A 17882-nucleotide genomic window follows, 5' to 3' on the forward strand; every position below is an offset into this window, starting at 1 on the left:
CCTAAACGTCTCCTCATCTCTTTATGATATGAACTGTGTTTATCTTTATCTAATAGGCACTGACAGCCAACAATCTCTGTGTTATGCACTCATTCCTGGACCAACGGGCCCTTCTCACAATCAGCTATACTCCCATCACCTCCAGTCGGGCTACTCTAATGGGGCTGCCCTTATCCAAAAGCTTCAGTTGGTCCAAAATGCAGCATCCCACACAGTTCTGTGCAAACCCAGAACTCTTTGCGGGAGCTGCATTGGTTGCCAATTTGCTTCTAGGTGCAATTCAAAGTGCTGGTTGTCACCTTTAAAGTCCTGCATGGCTTGGGGCCAGAGTATTTAAAAGACCACCTGTTCTCATTACATCTATCCAGCCCACCAGGTGGGAAGGCAAGGTATGTTTCAGGTCCCATCTATTAAGAAAGGATATCTGATGGGACCTAGAAAAAAGAGCCTTCCCTGTAGTGGTTCCTTCCTTTTGGAACATCATTTTATTGGAAATAGGTTTGGCCCCCTCCTTGTTACTTTTCCAGAAGGCCCTGAAGTCATGGTTCTTCCAGCGAGCTTGGAGACCCCGTGTTGATTTCAGAGCTGATCAAGTGTCTTATATGATTCTGTTTGTGGGGGATGGGGGTTCCTGGGTTTTTTTATATATTTGATTTTTAATGCTGTACCCCACGAGGAGTCATCGTGTCTGAGTTGCACAGCCAAATAAATATATTCAATAAATAAATAATCTGATTAGACTTTGCCAAATTTGATCGGCAGTTATAACATTTTCTGGTATCCATTCTAATCATTAAAGTTCATGATGATTTTATCTTACTAAAAGATTCCTGGTTGGGCAGGATCATGCATGAATTAAAATCAGCCAGCTTGGAAGAAAATGACTGTTGAGTAGCAGGAATCAGGGACAACAATGGTATCACAGAGGGTTTGGGCAGTGGGTGTAATAGGCGAACACCTGCATAAATAAGACCCGTTTGTTTTTATTTTGTTCCAAATATAAGAGTCTTTGTTCTTATACCCCAAGAATCTTGTAGTTTAGTAATTCTCAAACTTTTCCTTCATAACCACTATCAAAAAGTTTTTTTAAACTGCTTATCAGAAAGTTCTTACGCTTTCTTAAATTTCTTAAATATTCCTGTTGTCATTGGGTACTATGTTTATTTAAAAGAAACATGACTTTCACCCAATATTAAGTAATTTACCCAACTTTGTGAAGCATTGGTTTAGATCCTTGCCCCATCCTAACCCACAAACTCAGTGCCATCCATCTTTCTATCAGCTTGCACTTGGAATGTATTTTAAGTGTTGAAAAGTCATTGTGTCAATTCCTGAAGTGCAAATGTATGACATTTGAATAATTTTCATTTACTTCAATTTTACATCCTTTTCTGGCTTGTACACAAACCACGGCAGAAACGTAAAGGCAGAGCGATGGCTGTGATTTTACATCATTTTAACTATGGATGGTTCTCTGGCACCCCTTCTAGATGTACAGAAAATACTGGAAATTCAAAGTTCACTGCTCTTTGAAGGACATTAAGTTGGGGAAGGGAGAGACTTCAACCTATTGGCCAGAAGTAACCTGTGCTGCCTCTAATGCAGTGTTTCTCAACTTTAAACTGTAAGATGTACGGACTTCAGCATGGCTAGCTGGAGAATTCTGGGAGTGAAGTCCAAAGCTCCATTCCTTTTCTTCCTATTCTCTTCCCAGCTATGTAGCAATTAGACCTGAAAAGTAAGGCTAACGGCAGCCTTTTTTCAAATGTAAATTGCAGTATGAGGAAAAAGGATTGGGTGACGCAATGTGGCAGCCGAGCTGCCCAAGGAATGTTTAGTCTTCCTTTTCCAAAATGTTTCCTCTGATCAGCTGCAATTAGTCTTAGGAAAAAGCTTACTGTTGAATTCTGTAATTGAAGTATGTGGAGGAATGTGTGAGTGCATGAACCTGTGTAATATATGGAATAGAAGTGTGCTAACTCTATGTGGTTAAAAGCATGTTTAGTATTATGTGTGCATAATTTGCTATGTGAGAAAACTGGGTTCTGCCTTATGCGGATGTGCATGAATAGTGTGTGTGTGTGTGTGTGTGTCTGTGCTTGTGTGTGAAAGATTTTTCACAAGTTTGGATGAGTAAGACACAGATTGTTGGGATGACACAATCACTTCAGATTTACCTACTCATTTTCTGTAAGTGGGGTACTTGACATACAAGCCTTGGAAATTCCTGAAAAGTCTTCTACATCTTGGCCCAAAAGAAGAGAAGCTCACACTCTTGTTCTAAATGGAACTTCCTTGTACTTTCTTTGCAACATGAGAGTGTTGCAGTATCCTTCCAAATGAACATTCCCACCATGGTTAAAACTGTACAATACTCCTCTTCAACATCAACCCTGTGCACATCGCGAATGCATGTGTGGCTGTTTCACTATGTACACAGGGGAGGGAGCAAGACAATTTGACTGCAATGAACATATGTGAATCTTGCCATTCTTTTTGCTTTCCAAATAATCCCACCTTTTTGGCAAGTTTACATCTTATTTTTATGCAGCTGATCTGTGCCCCTTCACCCAACTATTTAAAAGCAAGATATGAATACCGAATAGAGGAATGGAAGATCATACCTGGCAGTTGATTAAAGCTGCTTATTATTCAGTGGCATAAATGGGCATCATCTTTGGAGAGCACTGGGTTGGGGAGAGATATCTTAAAATGCCTATGCGCGTCAAGATATTGCAGCCTTTACCTAGCAAATTTTCATTGCTTTTCATTCTGGTCCGAACAGCGTCCTCTATTTCAGCGTCTTTATTCCATCTGAACACATCTATTTCCATAAAATAAGAGTACCAAACCATAAACATACTCCAGAAGCATACCTTATTAATGAGGACTTATAGTATAGCACAATCCACACCTACCAAATATTGCAAAGAAAACAACACTGCATGCACTCACCATAGATATAGTAATTAAGTACCCTTCAAATGCCTGATTTCATAGACATATCCATGTAGTTTTCTTGACCAATGAGTTGGCCATTGTTTCTGCCAAGAAGTCCCTCCCCCCAATGTAGCTTACTGCCATTTAATTTCCTGATGAGTTCCCATTCAAATAATAACCAACTTTCATTCTACCTAGGATTTTGAGATCAGCTAAGTTATTGATGACATGGTGTCATCAAGGTGGGCCTAGATACAGCAGAACTAGAATTATTTAGCTGGTGGCAGGATCGAGTCCAACCAACAATCCCTAATCAAAAGTCAATTTTTAATAGGCAGGTATGATCTTTTCATCCAACCTTGCTTGTAAATTTAGCAGTAGTAACAAATATATATAAGATAATGTTTTTATTGTCCACATTCATCCCACAATGAACTGGAGTCATTGAATTCATTGAGTATTATGAATCAGTCACATTTCTCAGTCTATCCTGTATTATGCTCAGTTACAATGGTGATGAGTGCACCTTTAGGAGAGTTGAAAGAACAGTTTAGGGATAGATTGTCATGGAAGAGAAATCTTGAAAGAGACTTGATGGCACATAATCAACCTTGCCTCATGGGCTGGTGTTGAGAGATAAAAATAAGGGAGTGCTATAGAAGGGAAGGATCGCCTCTTCCAGTTCTCTGGAGGACAAATGGAATGTGATTAAAGTAACACAATAATTTTAAAAAGCAAGGTCTATGTAAAAGAATTTCTTAAGTGGTTTTCACTTTCAGCAAAGGTTTTAAGCATGCATGCTGATGCTGAAAAAATCAGGATACCTGATTTACTAATGAATAGGCCATTTTGGTTGTAGCTAAAGTGGCAAAAGAGGTCCTGAGTTTGACAAAAGAATCTTAATGATTCATAATGGCTGTGGACATTGCCGTGAATTAGCAGTTAACCCAGGGGGAAAAGGGCATCATCAGCCTGGCAGATTATGTGTGAAGCTTTTGGAAGAGAAGAAAGGAGAGAGGGACAGAGTCCTCGACCTGTTGAATATGAAACATTTTGAGATATTACAAGCCCCTCCTGCCCCCTAAATCAATGGAGGGCAAAGTAGGGATGGACAGGCTCTCTTTTCTGTTTTATGAATCACTGGATTTAGGTATCAGATACATCCTGACACCTAAAGAATTTGTTGCCTCTCAGAGCTGAACATAGGAACTTATTCTAAGCACTGGAAGTGGATTTACTTTAAATACAAAAATCATTTTAGTAATTCCTAATACTGCAACCATTCTACCAACTCTAAACTACTTTGTGTCCCAACCTTGGAGCAGAGAATCCTGTTTTACAAGAATACCTTTTGTTATTTGTTATCTGTTTTGTTATTGACAAAACAGATTCTAAATAAAGCAAATTCTAATAGAAGAGAATAGTTGAAGCTCAGGATTGAAGTGTGGATGCTTTGGTGCTGCCTGAACAAAAAAATCAAGCACGCTCAGAGAGTGCCAAGGACCTCAAAGCAACTACTGTCAATTTGCAATGTATTTCCTGTGCTTTTCCATTAAAGCAAATTTTGGCAAGGCTGTTCCAGAAACCACAGATAATTGTATTGATTGTAAAAAAAAAAAAAGCAACTCATGTTATCTTTCTCATTTAATAGGTTTGCACATCTTTGGGACATGGATGTATACACAGAGTTAAACCACATAAAACACTATGCACAGAGTAATCCTGCTTAACACACTCTTGTTTATTTTGAAGCTACTTAGCAGCTGTTACTGCTGAGAAGCAATCAAGGAGTAAACATTAGCTGCAGTATCTCCCTTTTCATGCTTTACTGCAGAGATCAGAAAAATGTGAGGGGTGCCCCAACCAGGAATTTGTCATTTCTGGCAGCTTCTTCTGTCTTTTGGGGGCAGGTAGGTAGGACAGAAAGCAACATAAGGTGGATAGATCAGGTCCATGACGTGCTTTGAATTGCCTCACATTCACCCTATTTCTGAATCAGTAGCCACTAGAGAAGCCATCATGTTCAGAGCCCCAAACGGAATCTAATGAGCCCAATTCTTCCCAATATTTCACCCAGTGTGGTGTGATCCCAGCACCTCCATTGGTTCCTTTTGTTTATTCTTTCAAACAGGCACTCTGGACTCCTGTTCCTTTCACCAGGACCCTCCTTGGCCTCTTCTTCCAACTGTTCCTCTGGATGACATTGGACAGCAGGGTTGTGGTTTGCTGGATCGACTCCCTACGACTGGACCACCGAAGCTTCAATCTGGTGCTGCGTGAAATCCGTACTTAGGTGAGACAAGCCCAAGAAGGAAGGTGAAGATTGTGCAGCTGGTTTGTAAACCAGCCTTATTCAAGGTGCTCTCTAGATTTGAGAGATTACAACCCCCATTATTGGCTTGACTGGCAGAGATAACAGGAGTTATAGCCCAACACAGGGATTGGCAATTATGGCTCCTACCTACTACCTATAGGGTTGCCAGGTGTCCACTATTTGAGCGGACAGTCCGCTTTTTTCACATTACGTTCACTATTTTTTTTCCACAAAATAGTGGACATTTTTTTTTTTTAATCAAAAGCTTTATGATGAAATGGTACGTAATCTAAAGCTGTACAGTTTACTTTTTTTACTACTTAACACCCCCCCCTCCCGCTTGTCCGCTATTTTTTGGAAGCAGACCTGGCAACCCTAACTACCTACTGTGGCTCCTTTACTACCTATTACTTCAACTCCCAATATTCCTGAGCCAACATGAAGAGTTGGAAATCCACAGGTTGTAAAGGGGCCACAGCTGCCCACCCCTGGTCAGCATCAGTTGCCAAACTCTGGGCAGCAGGAGCTCGAGAAAGGCACCCTCGGCGGTAGCAGAAAGAATGAACGAGCGCCCGCTTTTTCCTCGTCATGGACCGAGTCTTCTACCCAGCGAAACCCCCAGAGTACCAGGGGTAGGCAACCTTGGCTCTTTTATGACTCGTGGACTTCAACTCCCAGAATTCCTGAGCCAGCCAAGCTGGCTCAGGAATTCTGGGAGTTGAAGTCCACGAGTCATAAAAGAGCCAAGGTTGCCTACCCCTGCCCCAGACAGTCGAAGGGGAAACAAGAAGGTACCGGAGTAGCAACTTGCAGCCTCCCCCCCCTTCCAGTCTACCAAGGTGTCGGAAGAGAGAGCGTAGCCGGAGCAAAAAGGCCGACGAGCCTTCCTTTTCCCCCTGCAACGCAACACGAGAAGCGCGTCGTTTGACCCGAAAACCTTGGAGACTTCTCAACCTCCATCTCTCGAGCGAGCCGTTCGCTGCTTTTGCAACCCCACCGGCTGCTCTTCCCCGCCTCCCTCCTCTCAGGTCTTTGGGGGGGGGGGAGAGAGAGCCAATCGCTCGGCGGAGGTGAGAAGAGCCTCAAAAAGCTCTTTTCTCAGCGACCCGGAGAGCGAGCGCCGGTCCTTGGGGCGCATGCGCGCCTGTGCAGAGCGTTGCCTGTCTATAATAACAACCACAGGGAAGGCGAGGGAGCCAAAGAGTCCGCGCGCAGCACCAGTAGCTCCCGGCTGCCGCGTCAGGAAACCTCCGCTAGGAGTTTCGCGATTGCCAGCTGGGGAGGATCGCGGAAGGTAAAGTACCGGCGAGAGCTGCGTCTGGGGCTCCTGCTCGCCTCTCCAAAGTGGAGGAAACGGCGGTCGATTGGGAACCGTGCCCCCGGGCACGGCAGGGAAGAGAGAGCGCGGGAGCGGCAGATTGCGCTCCGGAGCGGCTCTTTCCGACCCCTCTCCGCTGTTCCAGCTAGACGTTTCCACGAAGCTCCATGGGCATTAAAGGAGTTCGACCGGGATCCTCACTTTCGGATACGGGGACTTCCCTCTCCGGACTTAGAGGGCCAAGAACTGGGAAGATGAGAAGCTGCTGAAGGCGCTCCGGCAGCGGGTGCGCGAGCTGGAAGCCAGGCGCGCGCGAGAGGGGGCGGCGTCCCTCTCCAGCCGCCAGGTCGGCCCCCTGAGCCCCTTCCTTCCCCAGTCTCCGCCAGCCAGGCGCACCGAGGGGTCTCCGGGTGTGTTATGGTTCCCGGAGTGCTTCGCTCAGTGCCGCTTGTCCGGGGGCGGCCGCCCCAAGGTCGCCTGTCCTGCCTTTTCGTTTCTAAGAGGGGCTCGTTGCCTCGGGCTCTTGCCTCCCGGCTAAAGCGACGGTGTTTTCCCCTCCTCCCGGGCTGGGATAACTGCGCCCTCGGGTTCCCTCGTCGTGCCCCCGTTTCCAGCATCCGCGGTCTCCCTCGGACTTCTGACAAAAGCGACTCCCGCGCGAGATGCTGAAGTTCCTCGACAGCCAAGAGTTTGCGGGGCGACCAAGTGGGGCTAGAATTAGGCCCGGCTTCGCCAAGTGACTTGGCCGAGGAGGGGGAACCGAAGAGCCAGTTTTGGATTCCGCAGGGATTCTCCGCCTCCCGTGGGTGCCGGCCGGGAGCGGGTGGACTGCGGGGCTGTTTAGCTCAGCCCTTCGGCAGACCGCAGGCTCTTTTTCTTGTCCTTGGGCCTTTCAAAACTCTCCCCCCCTTCTGCCCCCCCGTTCCTGGCCAGTTGCTGTAGCGAGGTGACAGCGAGTTGGCACTTAGTTGGGGGCTCGTCTGTTAGTAGCACCCACCCCCCTTGACACGCTACGCCTTGACACGGAAGACACGGAGCGCGTCTTCCGTGTCTCCCGAAATCTTCGTCTCTTTTCTTTTCTTTTCTTTCTCGCGCGCGGGCACACGAAACTTCTCTAATCGCTGCCTCTGTCAAGCCAGGCAGCCAGAAGAGGGACGGGGCAGCCTGCGTAGTTGACGGAGCCTCCGAATCGGGGGCAAGAGCCGCCGCCGCCGCCGCGGCTCCCCGCCCGGCCGCCCTCCCGCCTCGTGGTGCCATGTGGCGGGGCCGGCCTTCGCAGCTGCTGGCGGCGCCGGGAGGGCGGCTTCTGCTGCCGCTCCTGCTGGTTGGACTGACGGCGCGGGGGGCGCTGGCCAGCGGCGAGTATTGCCACGGCTGGCAGGATGGGGCGTCTTGGCGGGAAGGCTTCCAGTGTCCGGAGCATTTTGACGACGGCGACGCCACCATTTGCTGCGGCACCTGCGCGCTTCGCTATTGCTGCTCTCGGCCGGAGGTCCGCCTGGATCAAGGCATGTGCGACAACGACCGACAACAGGGCGGAGCGGAGCACGGCCGGCCGGACAAAGACGTGCCAGACAGCGCGGCAGGTACGGAGCGGGGAGCCTCGTATTCCCACAGTTGCATGGCTCTTCTCCCCTTGCACTCTCTCTAAAGCAGTGTTTCTCAACCTTGACAATTTTAAGGCATGTGGACTTCAACTCCCAGAATTCCACAGCCAGCAATGCTGGCTGTGGAATTCTGGGAGTTGAAGTCCACATGCCTTAAAATTGTCAAGGTTGAGAAACACTGCTCTAAAGTTACCCTTTTCTCCTTGGCTTTCATGATTGTGCATATTTCCTTTAGCATTGCCTGTGTATATAGGGAGTTCTCAACTTACGACCACAACTGAGTCCAACATTGTCACTGCTGAGACAGTTGTTAAGTGAGTTTATGACCTTTCTGGCCGCTGTTGTTAAGTGAATCACTGGAATTGTTCAGTTAGTAACATGGTTGTTAAGTGAATCTGGCTTCCCAATTGACTTTGTTTGTCAAAAGGTTGCAAAAGGGGATCACATGACCCCGGGACACTGCAGCCATCATAAATATTCAAGTATTTGAATTTTGATCACGTGGCCATGGGGATTCTGTCATAAAAAATGATAATAAACCACTGTTTTCAGTATCGTAACTTCCAACAGTCACTAAATGAACTGTTGTAAATCAAGGACTACTTGTATTAGCACAGCTTAAAGGGCAATCAGCAGCACCATGTTGCTTGGGAATATGGGTTTATTGTGGAAGATATTATTTCCGATAATATAAAAAAATATGATGAGTGTCCATCATTCTGGTACTCATCACTGGTACTTGGTCTAGTCAGTCAATCTGGGATTCTTGTTGAATAATTTGGATGTTTCAAGCTGGGTGCTAATGCCAGATCTGGCTTATCCTACTTCTCCTCTAGTCCTTGATTCTCTTTGAGTATCTTGGACTTCAGGGTTTTAGATCCAGCGTTAGCTCCACCTTTGGGCCCAGTATGGGCTATTGCAGGCAAAACAAATCTACCTGTTTACCTGACTCAGCAGTAGGAGCCCATGTAAGACTCTAGATGTATTTTCCTCTCTGACTTTAGTAGCACTTAATAGATATCAGATGTGCATGTATTTCTTGAGACACAAATTATAATTTCTTGAATAGAATATACTGTTTAAAAAACTCAGTTTATTAAATGTAAAGGACTTGAAAGTGACTTAAAAACAGGCTCTCATTTAACACAAAGTGCTTGGTTATCTGGATGCATATGGATATTATTGATGAGATGGAAAATATGTATTTTAAATTGAAATGCATTTTATTTAGCTTCTTTGTATTCACTCACATAGCAAGAGATGTTTAGAGCATTCTGCCAAACACAATGTTAATATCTGTATAGTTATCCTGAGTTCAGGAATTCCTTTATACTTGCCTTTGTGAAAAGTTTAAGAATACTAGTTTTAAAACAAGCTACTTGTGATATATATCCCACCTGTGAAACTTTCTGAAACTTTCATAAACGTTTTCCCAAGCTGCTTCCCTCAAAATCCCTTAAAATTATTGTACCATCATCACAGTGCATAAAACCATCATCTATCCACATACAAAGCTCCATTTATTGCTTTGATCTGTCAATGTCCTCATTATTTTTCCCTCCTAAACTTCTGTGACCCAAATAACCCAAGAAAACTCAACAACACACTTATACTCAGCAGACTTTTCAGTGTGAGAAGGCATAATTTTGGGATGTTTTCTGAATTGCAATAAATGGCTTAAAGTTCAGGGTTGAGAAATGCATGATAATTCAACAGCATGTAGCATACTATGGTGCAGAAGGCAACTGAAAATGTAATTATAATTTTGTGCGCTAAGAGCAGGAATTGAAAAGAGTACAGTCATAAAAAGAAACATGAAAAGATTTTCATGGTATAAGCACATGATGTCTCCATCAACTCATGTCTCAGTTTTAAATGTCTATAAACTGCCGTCATTTAGTTGGCAGTTAGTACCATTTCACCCAATTGGTCTAACTTTTAGTATGTATAAGATCTGTTGCCATCCCCTGATATAATTTTTTTTAGCAAAAAAGCACTTAAGAGCTTATTGAACTACCCTCCTGGAAACAGACCGAACCACATATTTAAAGTATAGGTAATCTTCAATTTATGATCACAATTGGGACCAGAATTTCCGTTACTAAGCAAGGCACCCAATTTTATGATTTTTTTTGCCCCGGTTAAGTGAATCACTGAAGTTGTTAAGTGTAGAAGAAGAGATGGCATAACCTTGGGGGCGGAATGAAAAGGGGGACATCAGCAAGAATCCCTAGGTAGCCAGAAGCAGACAAAGTCTAACCCCCCACTCCCCCCCCGCCATCGGTGCTGTTGACCCTTAACTAACTCTAAGCAAATGCCCACCGTAGTTGAGAAAATCCCTGTGGTTGAGAACATCCCTGTGCGTAGGATTTTAGTAGTAAATCAGCTTAATTGAATCTTCACTTGTGGATCTGGTCTTTTACACCCGACATTAAGTGAACCACGTGGTCATTAAATGAATTGACTTTGTTGGAAATCAGTGGGAAAGCCACAAATGTGATCATATAAACCCAGGATGCTGCAACTATTGTAAATTCATAAATGCATGTTGGTTGCCAAATGCCCAAATTTTGATATCATGACCATGAGGATGCCATAGGGGTTGCTGTAAATTAACGATCTGTATGGTAAAATGCATATGGTCGAAAGAAATGATGGTGGGAGGGTTTCTTTTAGTTTTTAAGAAGATAAAGTGAAAAACAACTTGTCAATAAATACAAGGGCTAAAATCAAAAAGAGCAATATCCTATTAGGGCATAGATATAAAAGAATGCTCCCTTACAGTTAATTATGAATATAATAGACAGTAAAATTCACAGGGATTTGGAGTGGGGTACTTTTAAGCACAAGCTAGCCGTGACATAACAATATAATTAATTGTTGTGGTATGTTGGTTAAGGTATGGTTGGACAAAAGTTGGGAAGTTAGGTTTCAATCTTCCTTCAGCCACAGAAACTTCACATTGTTACTTAGCACCCAATTGCTTTCTCCCCACCCATCCTGATTCAACATACACACAACAGGGTTGTGAGAAGAGAATGCAGATACAGTTGTATTTGGGGTCCTAAGTGCTCTCTGAGCTTGGTTGTTTCCTTGTAGACATTTCAGAACACTGATGATATCTAGTTTGCTAATGAAAAGTCTGCAGAAAAATAACCAAGCTCAGAGACCAGCAGGGACCCACAGAGAAGAAAATACTTGAACTGTTAAAATGGGATATAAAAGATATGTTTTCTTTGGGAACTATTTTTTTTATTTCATTGCAAGTTTAATATATTAATTTAACCAGTTATCTAAAACTCAACCGTGCATGCATTCTTCAGAGTCAAAACATTTCACCATCAACAGGGTCTTCTGAACAAACTCCGCTTGAGCAGTGGTTTAAGTTATGGAAGGAAGACTGGACTCCTCAATTCAACTGGGTTTGTCATATGCCAGAACGTAGATATAAATGCAAAGCTAACAGGACATCCATTTCCATTAGGGGTATTGTTAAGTAGTTATAGACTCTAGGGCAGTGATGGCAAACCTTTTAGAGACCGAGTGCCCAAACTGCAACCCAAAACCCACTTATGCATTGTCGGGTGCCGGGTGGGTGTGGCCCATTGGGTGGGCGTGGCTGCGGTGGTAACAGCAGACTGGGTGGGATTAAAAAGTTCAATCAATCAATTCCAACTTTGCAAGATCTTTTTTTTCCCGCGAGAAGTTGAAATTGACTGAACATTTCTTTTTTGTACACAGCGGCGGAGGCCTAAAGTGAAAAAGGTTTTATAAAACCCAGCTGAAGGCCTAGGACTGGGGCGACGGCACGCGTGCCCACAGAGAGGGCTCTGAGTGCCACCTCTGGCACCCGTGCCATAGGTTCGCCACCATTGCTCTAGGGAATGGTTTTGTGGGGCGGGGTCCCCCTTTTAAAGATATACCGTATATATATATATATTACCTGCTTTATTCATTTGGGGAGGGTCATTTCTTAATTGATGTTGGCGTATTAAAGTCCTGCTGGCATCATCGTCATCGTATAGAATACTATTCATAGATCTGAATAGTACATTATAATAATGCTATTGCGGATAAGAAGCCATAGGAATATAATTTCTGCTGGCTCCAGAGCAGATGTATCTGAGCCCATTAGGAAGTATCTTCAGGGCAACCTAAAATCATGTCAGCAACTGATATGGCCCAGTTTGCATGGGTTAAAATGTAATCTGCTACAATAATGTCCCAAATATTAACTGTAATATGTTCTTATTTCTATCCTTCATACAGATTTTAATCATCTTGCTTAATTAATACTATAATCACAGGACACAATTGGCCATTAACTAGCCAACTACCTTTTAGAATAGCATAATAGTAAAATAGTAGAATAATAAACAATGTTGGAATTGTTCTTGAACTGGAACTGAAGCGTGGAACTATGTTGTGAATCTTCCAATTGCTCAAATAAGAGTATTATCTTAATATGGATTTTGGATAATTTACTTCATTGCATATGGGAGTTATTTTAGCATTAACCAAGCTCATTGCAATAATCAAAGCATATCATATACATTACTTTAATTGTGTTTGGTTATTCTAACATTGCAGATGAGCTATGGGGGCTGATGAATTGCCCTAGCCTTCCCCAGTCTGATATTTGGGATACAGCTCTCTTCTGCCATATTTAATATATCCAGTGATAGGGTGTGATGCTAACTGATGGTGTAAAATATGTGAAGACCACCGTTTGAGGGGAAAGTAGCAAATTTCCTTGTTTAGATTAGGGAATGGATTCTTAACTATGAGTTGGGACTTCTTGCTTCCATATCAGTTTTGTGCGTTCAAGCCAGTGTTGAGTCCAGGCAACTGCCTGGATTAGTCCCTGTAGTTTTAGTGGCGCCAAAATTTTGGAAGTAGTTTACTATTGCGTCCTTATTCTTCCTGAGGCTGAAACAGTGACTAGCCCAAAGTCACCCACGTTGGCTTTCATAGCTAAAGTGGGACTAGAATTCATGGTCTACCAGTTTCTAGCCTGGTGCATTAACCAGTACACCAAACTGGCTCTCCTTTCTGCTCTTAGTTACCAGTTAGGTTACACAACAGTGTTAAAAATCATTGTTTCCTTAATTAAGCTAGGTTTCTGCATTTGGACCAAACACTAAACCACTAATAATCATATTGGTGGGATGTCTTAGGCTGGTTTATGATCCAGCTAGTATGATAGCTAAAACATGCTCTATTTTATGCTGAAAGTCATGGGACATTGGGAGGCTGTATCCTGCAGCTTAAAAAAAATATTCCCTAAAAGGAAAACCTGTTTTGGCCTGATTCAGTATGCATTCAGGGAACAATCTAGAGAGATGGATTCCCTTCTCTGCCTGGAAGAACATTTGATTTTAATTGCTAATTCTCTCCAAATTGTAGAAATTCCAGAGCAATATACTTTAGACCTGTGACAGGTAACTTGATGCCTTCCAGATGTTTTGAACCTTGGTTCTCTTCCCATATTGACTCAGATTCATTGGCAAAACTGGAAAAAAGTAGACATGTCTTAAGTTATTAGTAATCTCACCCACAATCTCTTTTATATTTTATCTTCTTCTTCTTGATGCCATATCCGTTATCGGACGTTGGCGATCATGTTGGCGATCCTGTTTTTATCAGCAGCCGCACGAAAAAGTGCTGCTGAGTTTTGTCCAAACCAGTCCCTTAGATTTTGAAGCCATGATGTTCTTCTTCTGCCTGGACCTCGTTTGCCTTCAATCTTTCCCTGGAGGATTAAATGGATTTTTCTGGGTGTCACATCACATGTCCAAAATATTCTAATTTTCATTTTTTAATTGTTTGATGATTTCCCTTGGCTTTCCCAGGCGGCTTATCACCTCCTCATTTCTGATCTTGTCAGCCCAGCTTATACGTAACAGCCGCCTGTAAATCCACATTTCAAATGCTTCTAGTCTCTTCAGGTGGCCTTCTGTCAGAGACCAACTCTCTACTCCATAGAGCAGGATATAAAAAATATAGCATCTGACAAGCCTGATTTTCAGTCTTAGGCTTATGTCGTGACTGCAGAAGACCTTTTTCATTTTGAAGAATGCTGTTTGGGCTTTTTCTATCCTTGTCTTTACTTCAGTGGTTATGTCCCAGCTTTCATGTAAATTAGAACCGAGGTGCATGATCCTTTCAACTTATATTTTATAACATATTGAATTTTCATTCCCCCCCCCGTCCTCCCATTATAGGAAGAGTAAATATATTTGTTTTACTTTCTAAATGGTAGCATTTCTATAACATCTCAATAAAATTGTCTCAAACAGATCTATCATTTCACTAACAATATTTTATACTGATTTTCTAATTTAAAAAAAAATCTAGAAAAATGAGGCTCTTTAACAAAAAGAGCCAAAAGTAATATCAGCTCATATAACAGTCTAACCTGGGTGTTGCAGTATTATGAATGAATAAATAGCATTGTTTCAGAATCCTTCCTGTGTGATTTATATTCCAAACTAAACCTAGCCTTTTGACCTCTGAGGAATCTTTTGCTCAATTGCTTTCAAGCAATTTTTTCTCCTGAAATTTATGAATTTATCAGAAATTATATTATAATTGGGGCTAATTATTCATTATTCAGCTAACTAACTATCCTTGGATGATCTACAAAAGTAATCAGGCTTAGTATTTGAATGAAGAAACCATCTAAGAATTTAAATTACACTAAACTGGGAAACCAATAAAAGAAGAAACCCAAACAACCCATTCTGATACTGTGTTTATATTGTCAACATGAACTGTGTTTGACCCAAAGGTTTATCCTTATTTCTGTTCCTGAGAAAGCTGCATATTACAAGAAGTGATTGATTCATTTATACTTGTATATGTAGGGTGAATCTGGAAGAAGGCAATGGCAAACCTCTTCTGATTAGTAACAACAAAGTACAGTTTCTCTAGATTCAAGAGTTATAGATATGTCCACCTAAGTTAGATTTCACAGACTCGGTTTCAGATCTCTAGCTGATGATGGAGCTAACTTTGGGCCAGGCAGTGTTATCAATCTATTTCAGAGTTGTTGTCAAGATGAAATAAGGAGATCTCCAAGTGTCTTGCATTGGGTTAGAGAAAGATCAGGAATAATGATAAGATGGGATGGCAAGAGGAAAATTAGTGCATAATGTGTCATTTATTTCAATTATAGGTGGTGATGGGAAAGAGAGGAGATCTTGTTATGCATGTTGCAATTTTTGCCAGCACTTCTGGGCTTTGTTTCTGATTGCATTTTGTGAAAAGCTAGTATTTTCCAAGCCTTCCGGATATATTGAATTCCCCTAATTATCAGCCACATGCTCTGCTATTTGGGGAACTATAGTTCAGCATACTTGGGAGTTCAATAGATTGGGAAGACTGCTTTACCAATTCCTTGTTTTCTTTTGTCTTGCTGGAGGTAATAAAAGGTAGCCGAAAATGTCTCACTATTGTATAATCTGTATTTTGTCCTGGTAGAATATCCTCACAAGTTTCTCTTTTCTGTTGACAGTGCCTATTTATGTGCCATTCCTTATTGTGGGCTCTGTTTTTGTGGCATTCATTATCCTGGGATCCCTCGTAGCTGCTTGCTGTTGCCGGTGCCTGCGACCCAAGCAAGAACCACAACAGAGCCGGGCTCCTGGAGGGAATAGGATAATGGAGACAATTCCCATGATTCCAAGTGCCAGCACTTCCCGTGGATCATCCTCACGTCAATCAAGCACAGCTGCCAGCTCCAGTTCAAGTGCCAACTCTGGTGCCAGGGCTGCCCCCACCAGATCACAAGCTAACTGCTGTTTACCAGAGGGGACCATGAATAATGTATATGTCAACATGCCAACTAATTTCTCAGTGCTGAACTGCCAACAGGCCACACAGATAGTGCCTCATCAAGGGCAGTATTTGCACCCCCAGTATGTGGGGTATGCTGTGCAACATGACTCTATGCCCATGGCCTCTGTCCCACCTTTCCTGGATAGCCTGCAAAGCGGGTACAGACCAGTTCAGTCGCCATATCCCCACAGTAATAGCGAACAGAAAATGTACCCTGCAGTGACTGTGTAACTCTTACGAAGGGAAGGAAGGAAGAAATCAAAACAGTCAACAGTGATGCATCAAGCAAAGGAGTAGTAACAACAAACTGTACAAAGCAACAATTTGTAAATAATTTTGGAAAACCTGTGCTTCAGACAGTATTTATTCCTGGTTTTCACTGGATACAGTAGCAAAAAGCTGTATGAAGGAACTAGAAATGGTATTTCTAGGTAATGCCTCCATTCCAGTGTATAATTTATAATGGCTAAGAATTATGCTGAAGGAGGCACTGATATTTCTGTTACCAAACTTGTGTAAATGATTAAATGCCCCTCAGGTACTTCCCATCAGCAGTATTTGCCTATTGAATAGAAGACATTTTGTAATATGACAAGACAATATTTTAGGAGTGTCTTGTTTTTACCTTTTTGTCCTTGGTACAATGACTCTTCATATTGCTGTACTGACAATCATGCTTCACAGTAGTAGGCTAAATGGTGCGATGCTTGTTAGTTACAGTCCTAGGAACTTATTGGTTAGCTCAGTGGTAAAATTGTAGTCATTCCACTGTAGGAAGTCCATATTCATATCCTGGTGTCCATCTTCCTCCCCCCTTCTCTTGAGTTCTGCAGCAGTTGATTTGAGAGATCTTCTGCTGGAGAATCTGGAGAGCCATAAAAATGGGCAAATAAACTGATCTCATGTGGCAGCTTCATATGCTTTCTTTTCTCATAATGTTTATTTTCCAATGGACTTGAAGTTTCAATTTATAGACTGGGATTTAAGGAAATAAACCAGCCATGCTCGGTTCAGAAACAAGGAAAATGGGATTTATTTCATAACCTCCTTTTCCAAATAGCAAGTCCTCATTACTCCATAAAAAATGCCTTTCAAAATGTTCTCACTAAGACTAAGCAGTCAGCCACTGTGACATAACCTCCTCAGGAGCATGATTATCTCTGTGCAGTCCCTTGGATTATGGCCATGGTCAATGCAGAAATATTATTCATCTCAGGCATTTTCAGATCACAGTAAATTATTCCAAATAAAATATCCATGAAAGCCCTAATATCTGTTTTATTAATCTTTGAATTTCAGTGTTTGCCCACAAAGGCTACTGCATCCTTTGAAAACTGCATTTGGGAATGTCAGTAACATGAGATTTGTGGATAGTAGCCAATACTTCATCGAACATGTTCCTAACTCCTTTTGTATTTGAATGAAATACAAAAGTCACATCTATATCAAGACTTGACATGGGCATGAGAAAGGGGATTCCTATTTAATATGAATAAAAAATAACCACATGCTTGGAAAATCCTATACAAGTTTCAACATGGAGTCCAAAGGAAGATTTAAATTAACAACCACAAGAAGAATTAGAATTAGAAATTAACAATAACAGTATAAAAACATTACAATGAGAATGTGACAGTCCACAGACATGTAAACATATTTTGGATAGATTGGATAGTTCTTTATGGAAGTTAAAAAGTTTTAAACGGCATTAAATCAAAAAGTATATTGCCCTATACTAACTGATCTTATTTACAAAACCTCATCACCCTAGTGTTACAGTATATTTAATAATTTCTTATAGAGGTTTATTAGCAGTGACATTGTATTTGATTAATAAATTAGCTCTTAGCTTGAAAAGACCCTT

The 17882-nt window shown here is 42.3% G+C and overlaps 1 protein-coding gene across 1 annotated transcript; it reads left to right on the forward strand.

Annotated features, from left to right (window-relative positions):
- Window positions 1-7827: 7827 nt before the first annotated feature.
- On the forward strand, window positions 7828-16267 carry SHISA2 (shisa family member 2). The gene is made up of 2 exons (XM_015817038.1): window positions 7828-8158; window positions 15696-16267. Exons 1-2 carry the CDS (start codon window positions 7828-7830, stop codon window positions 16247-16249), a joined length of 885 nt encoding a protein of 294 aa, XP_015672524.1. The 3' UTR covers window positions 16250-16267.
- Window positions 16268-17882: the final 1615 nt, after the last annotated feature.

This window comes from Protobothrops mucrosquamatus, unplaced genomic scaffold (assembly GCF_001527695.2).
Source record: "Protobothrops mucrosquamatus isolate PMUCROS unplaced genomic scaffold, P.Mucros_1.0 scaffold549, whole genome shotgun sequence".
Classification (NCBI taxonomy): Eukaryota; Metazoa; Chordata; class Lepidosauria; order Squamata; family Viperidae; genus Protobothrops; species Protobothrops mucrosquamatus.

Coding starts and splice junctions, on each gene's coding strand:
- SHISA2 (XM_015817038.1), top strand. CDS start 7,828: ATGTGGCGGGGCCGGCCTTCGCAGCTGCTGGCGGCGCCGGGAGGGCGG. Junction 8,159..15,695: donor CGTGCCAGACAGCGCGGCAG/GTACGGAGCGGG, acceptor TTCTGTTGACAG/TGCCTATTTATGTGCCATTC.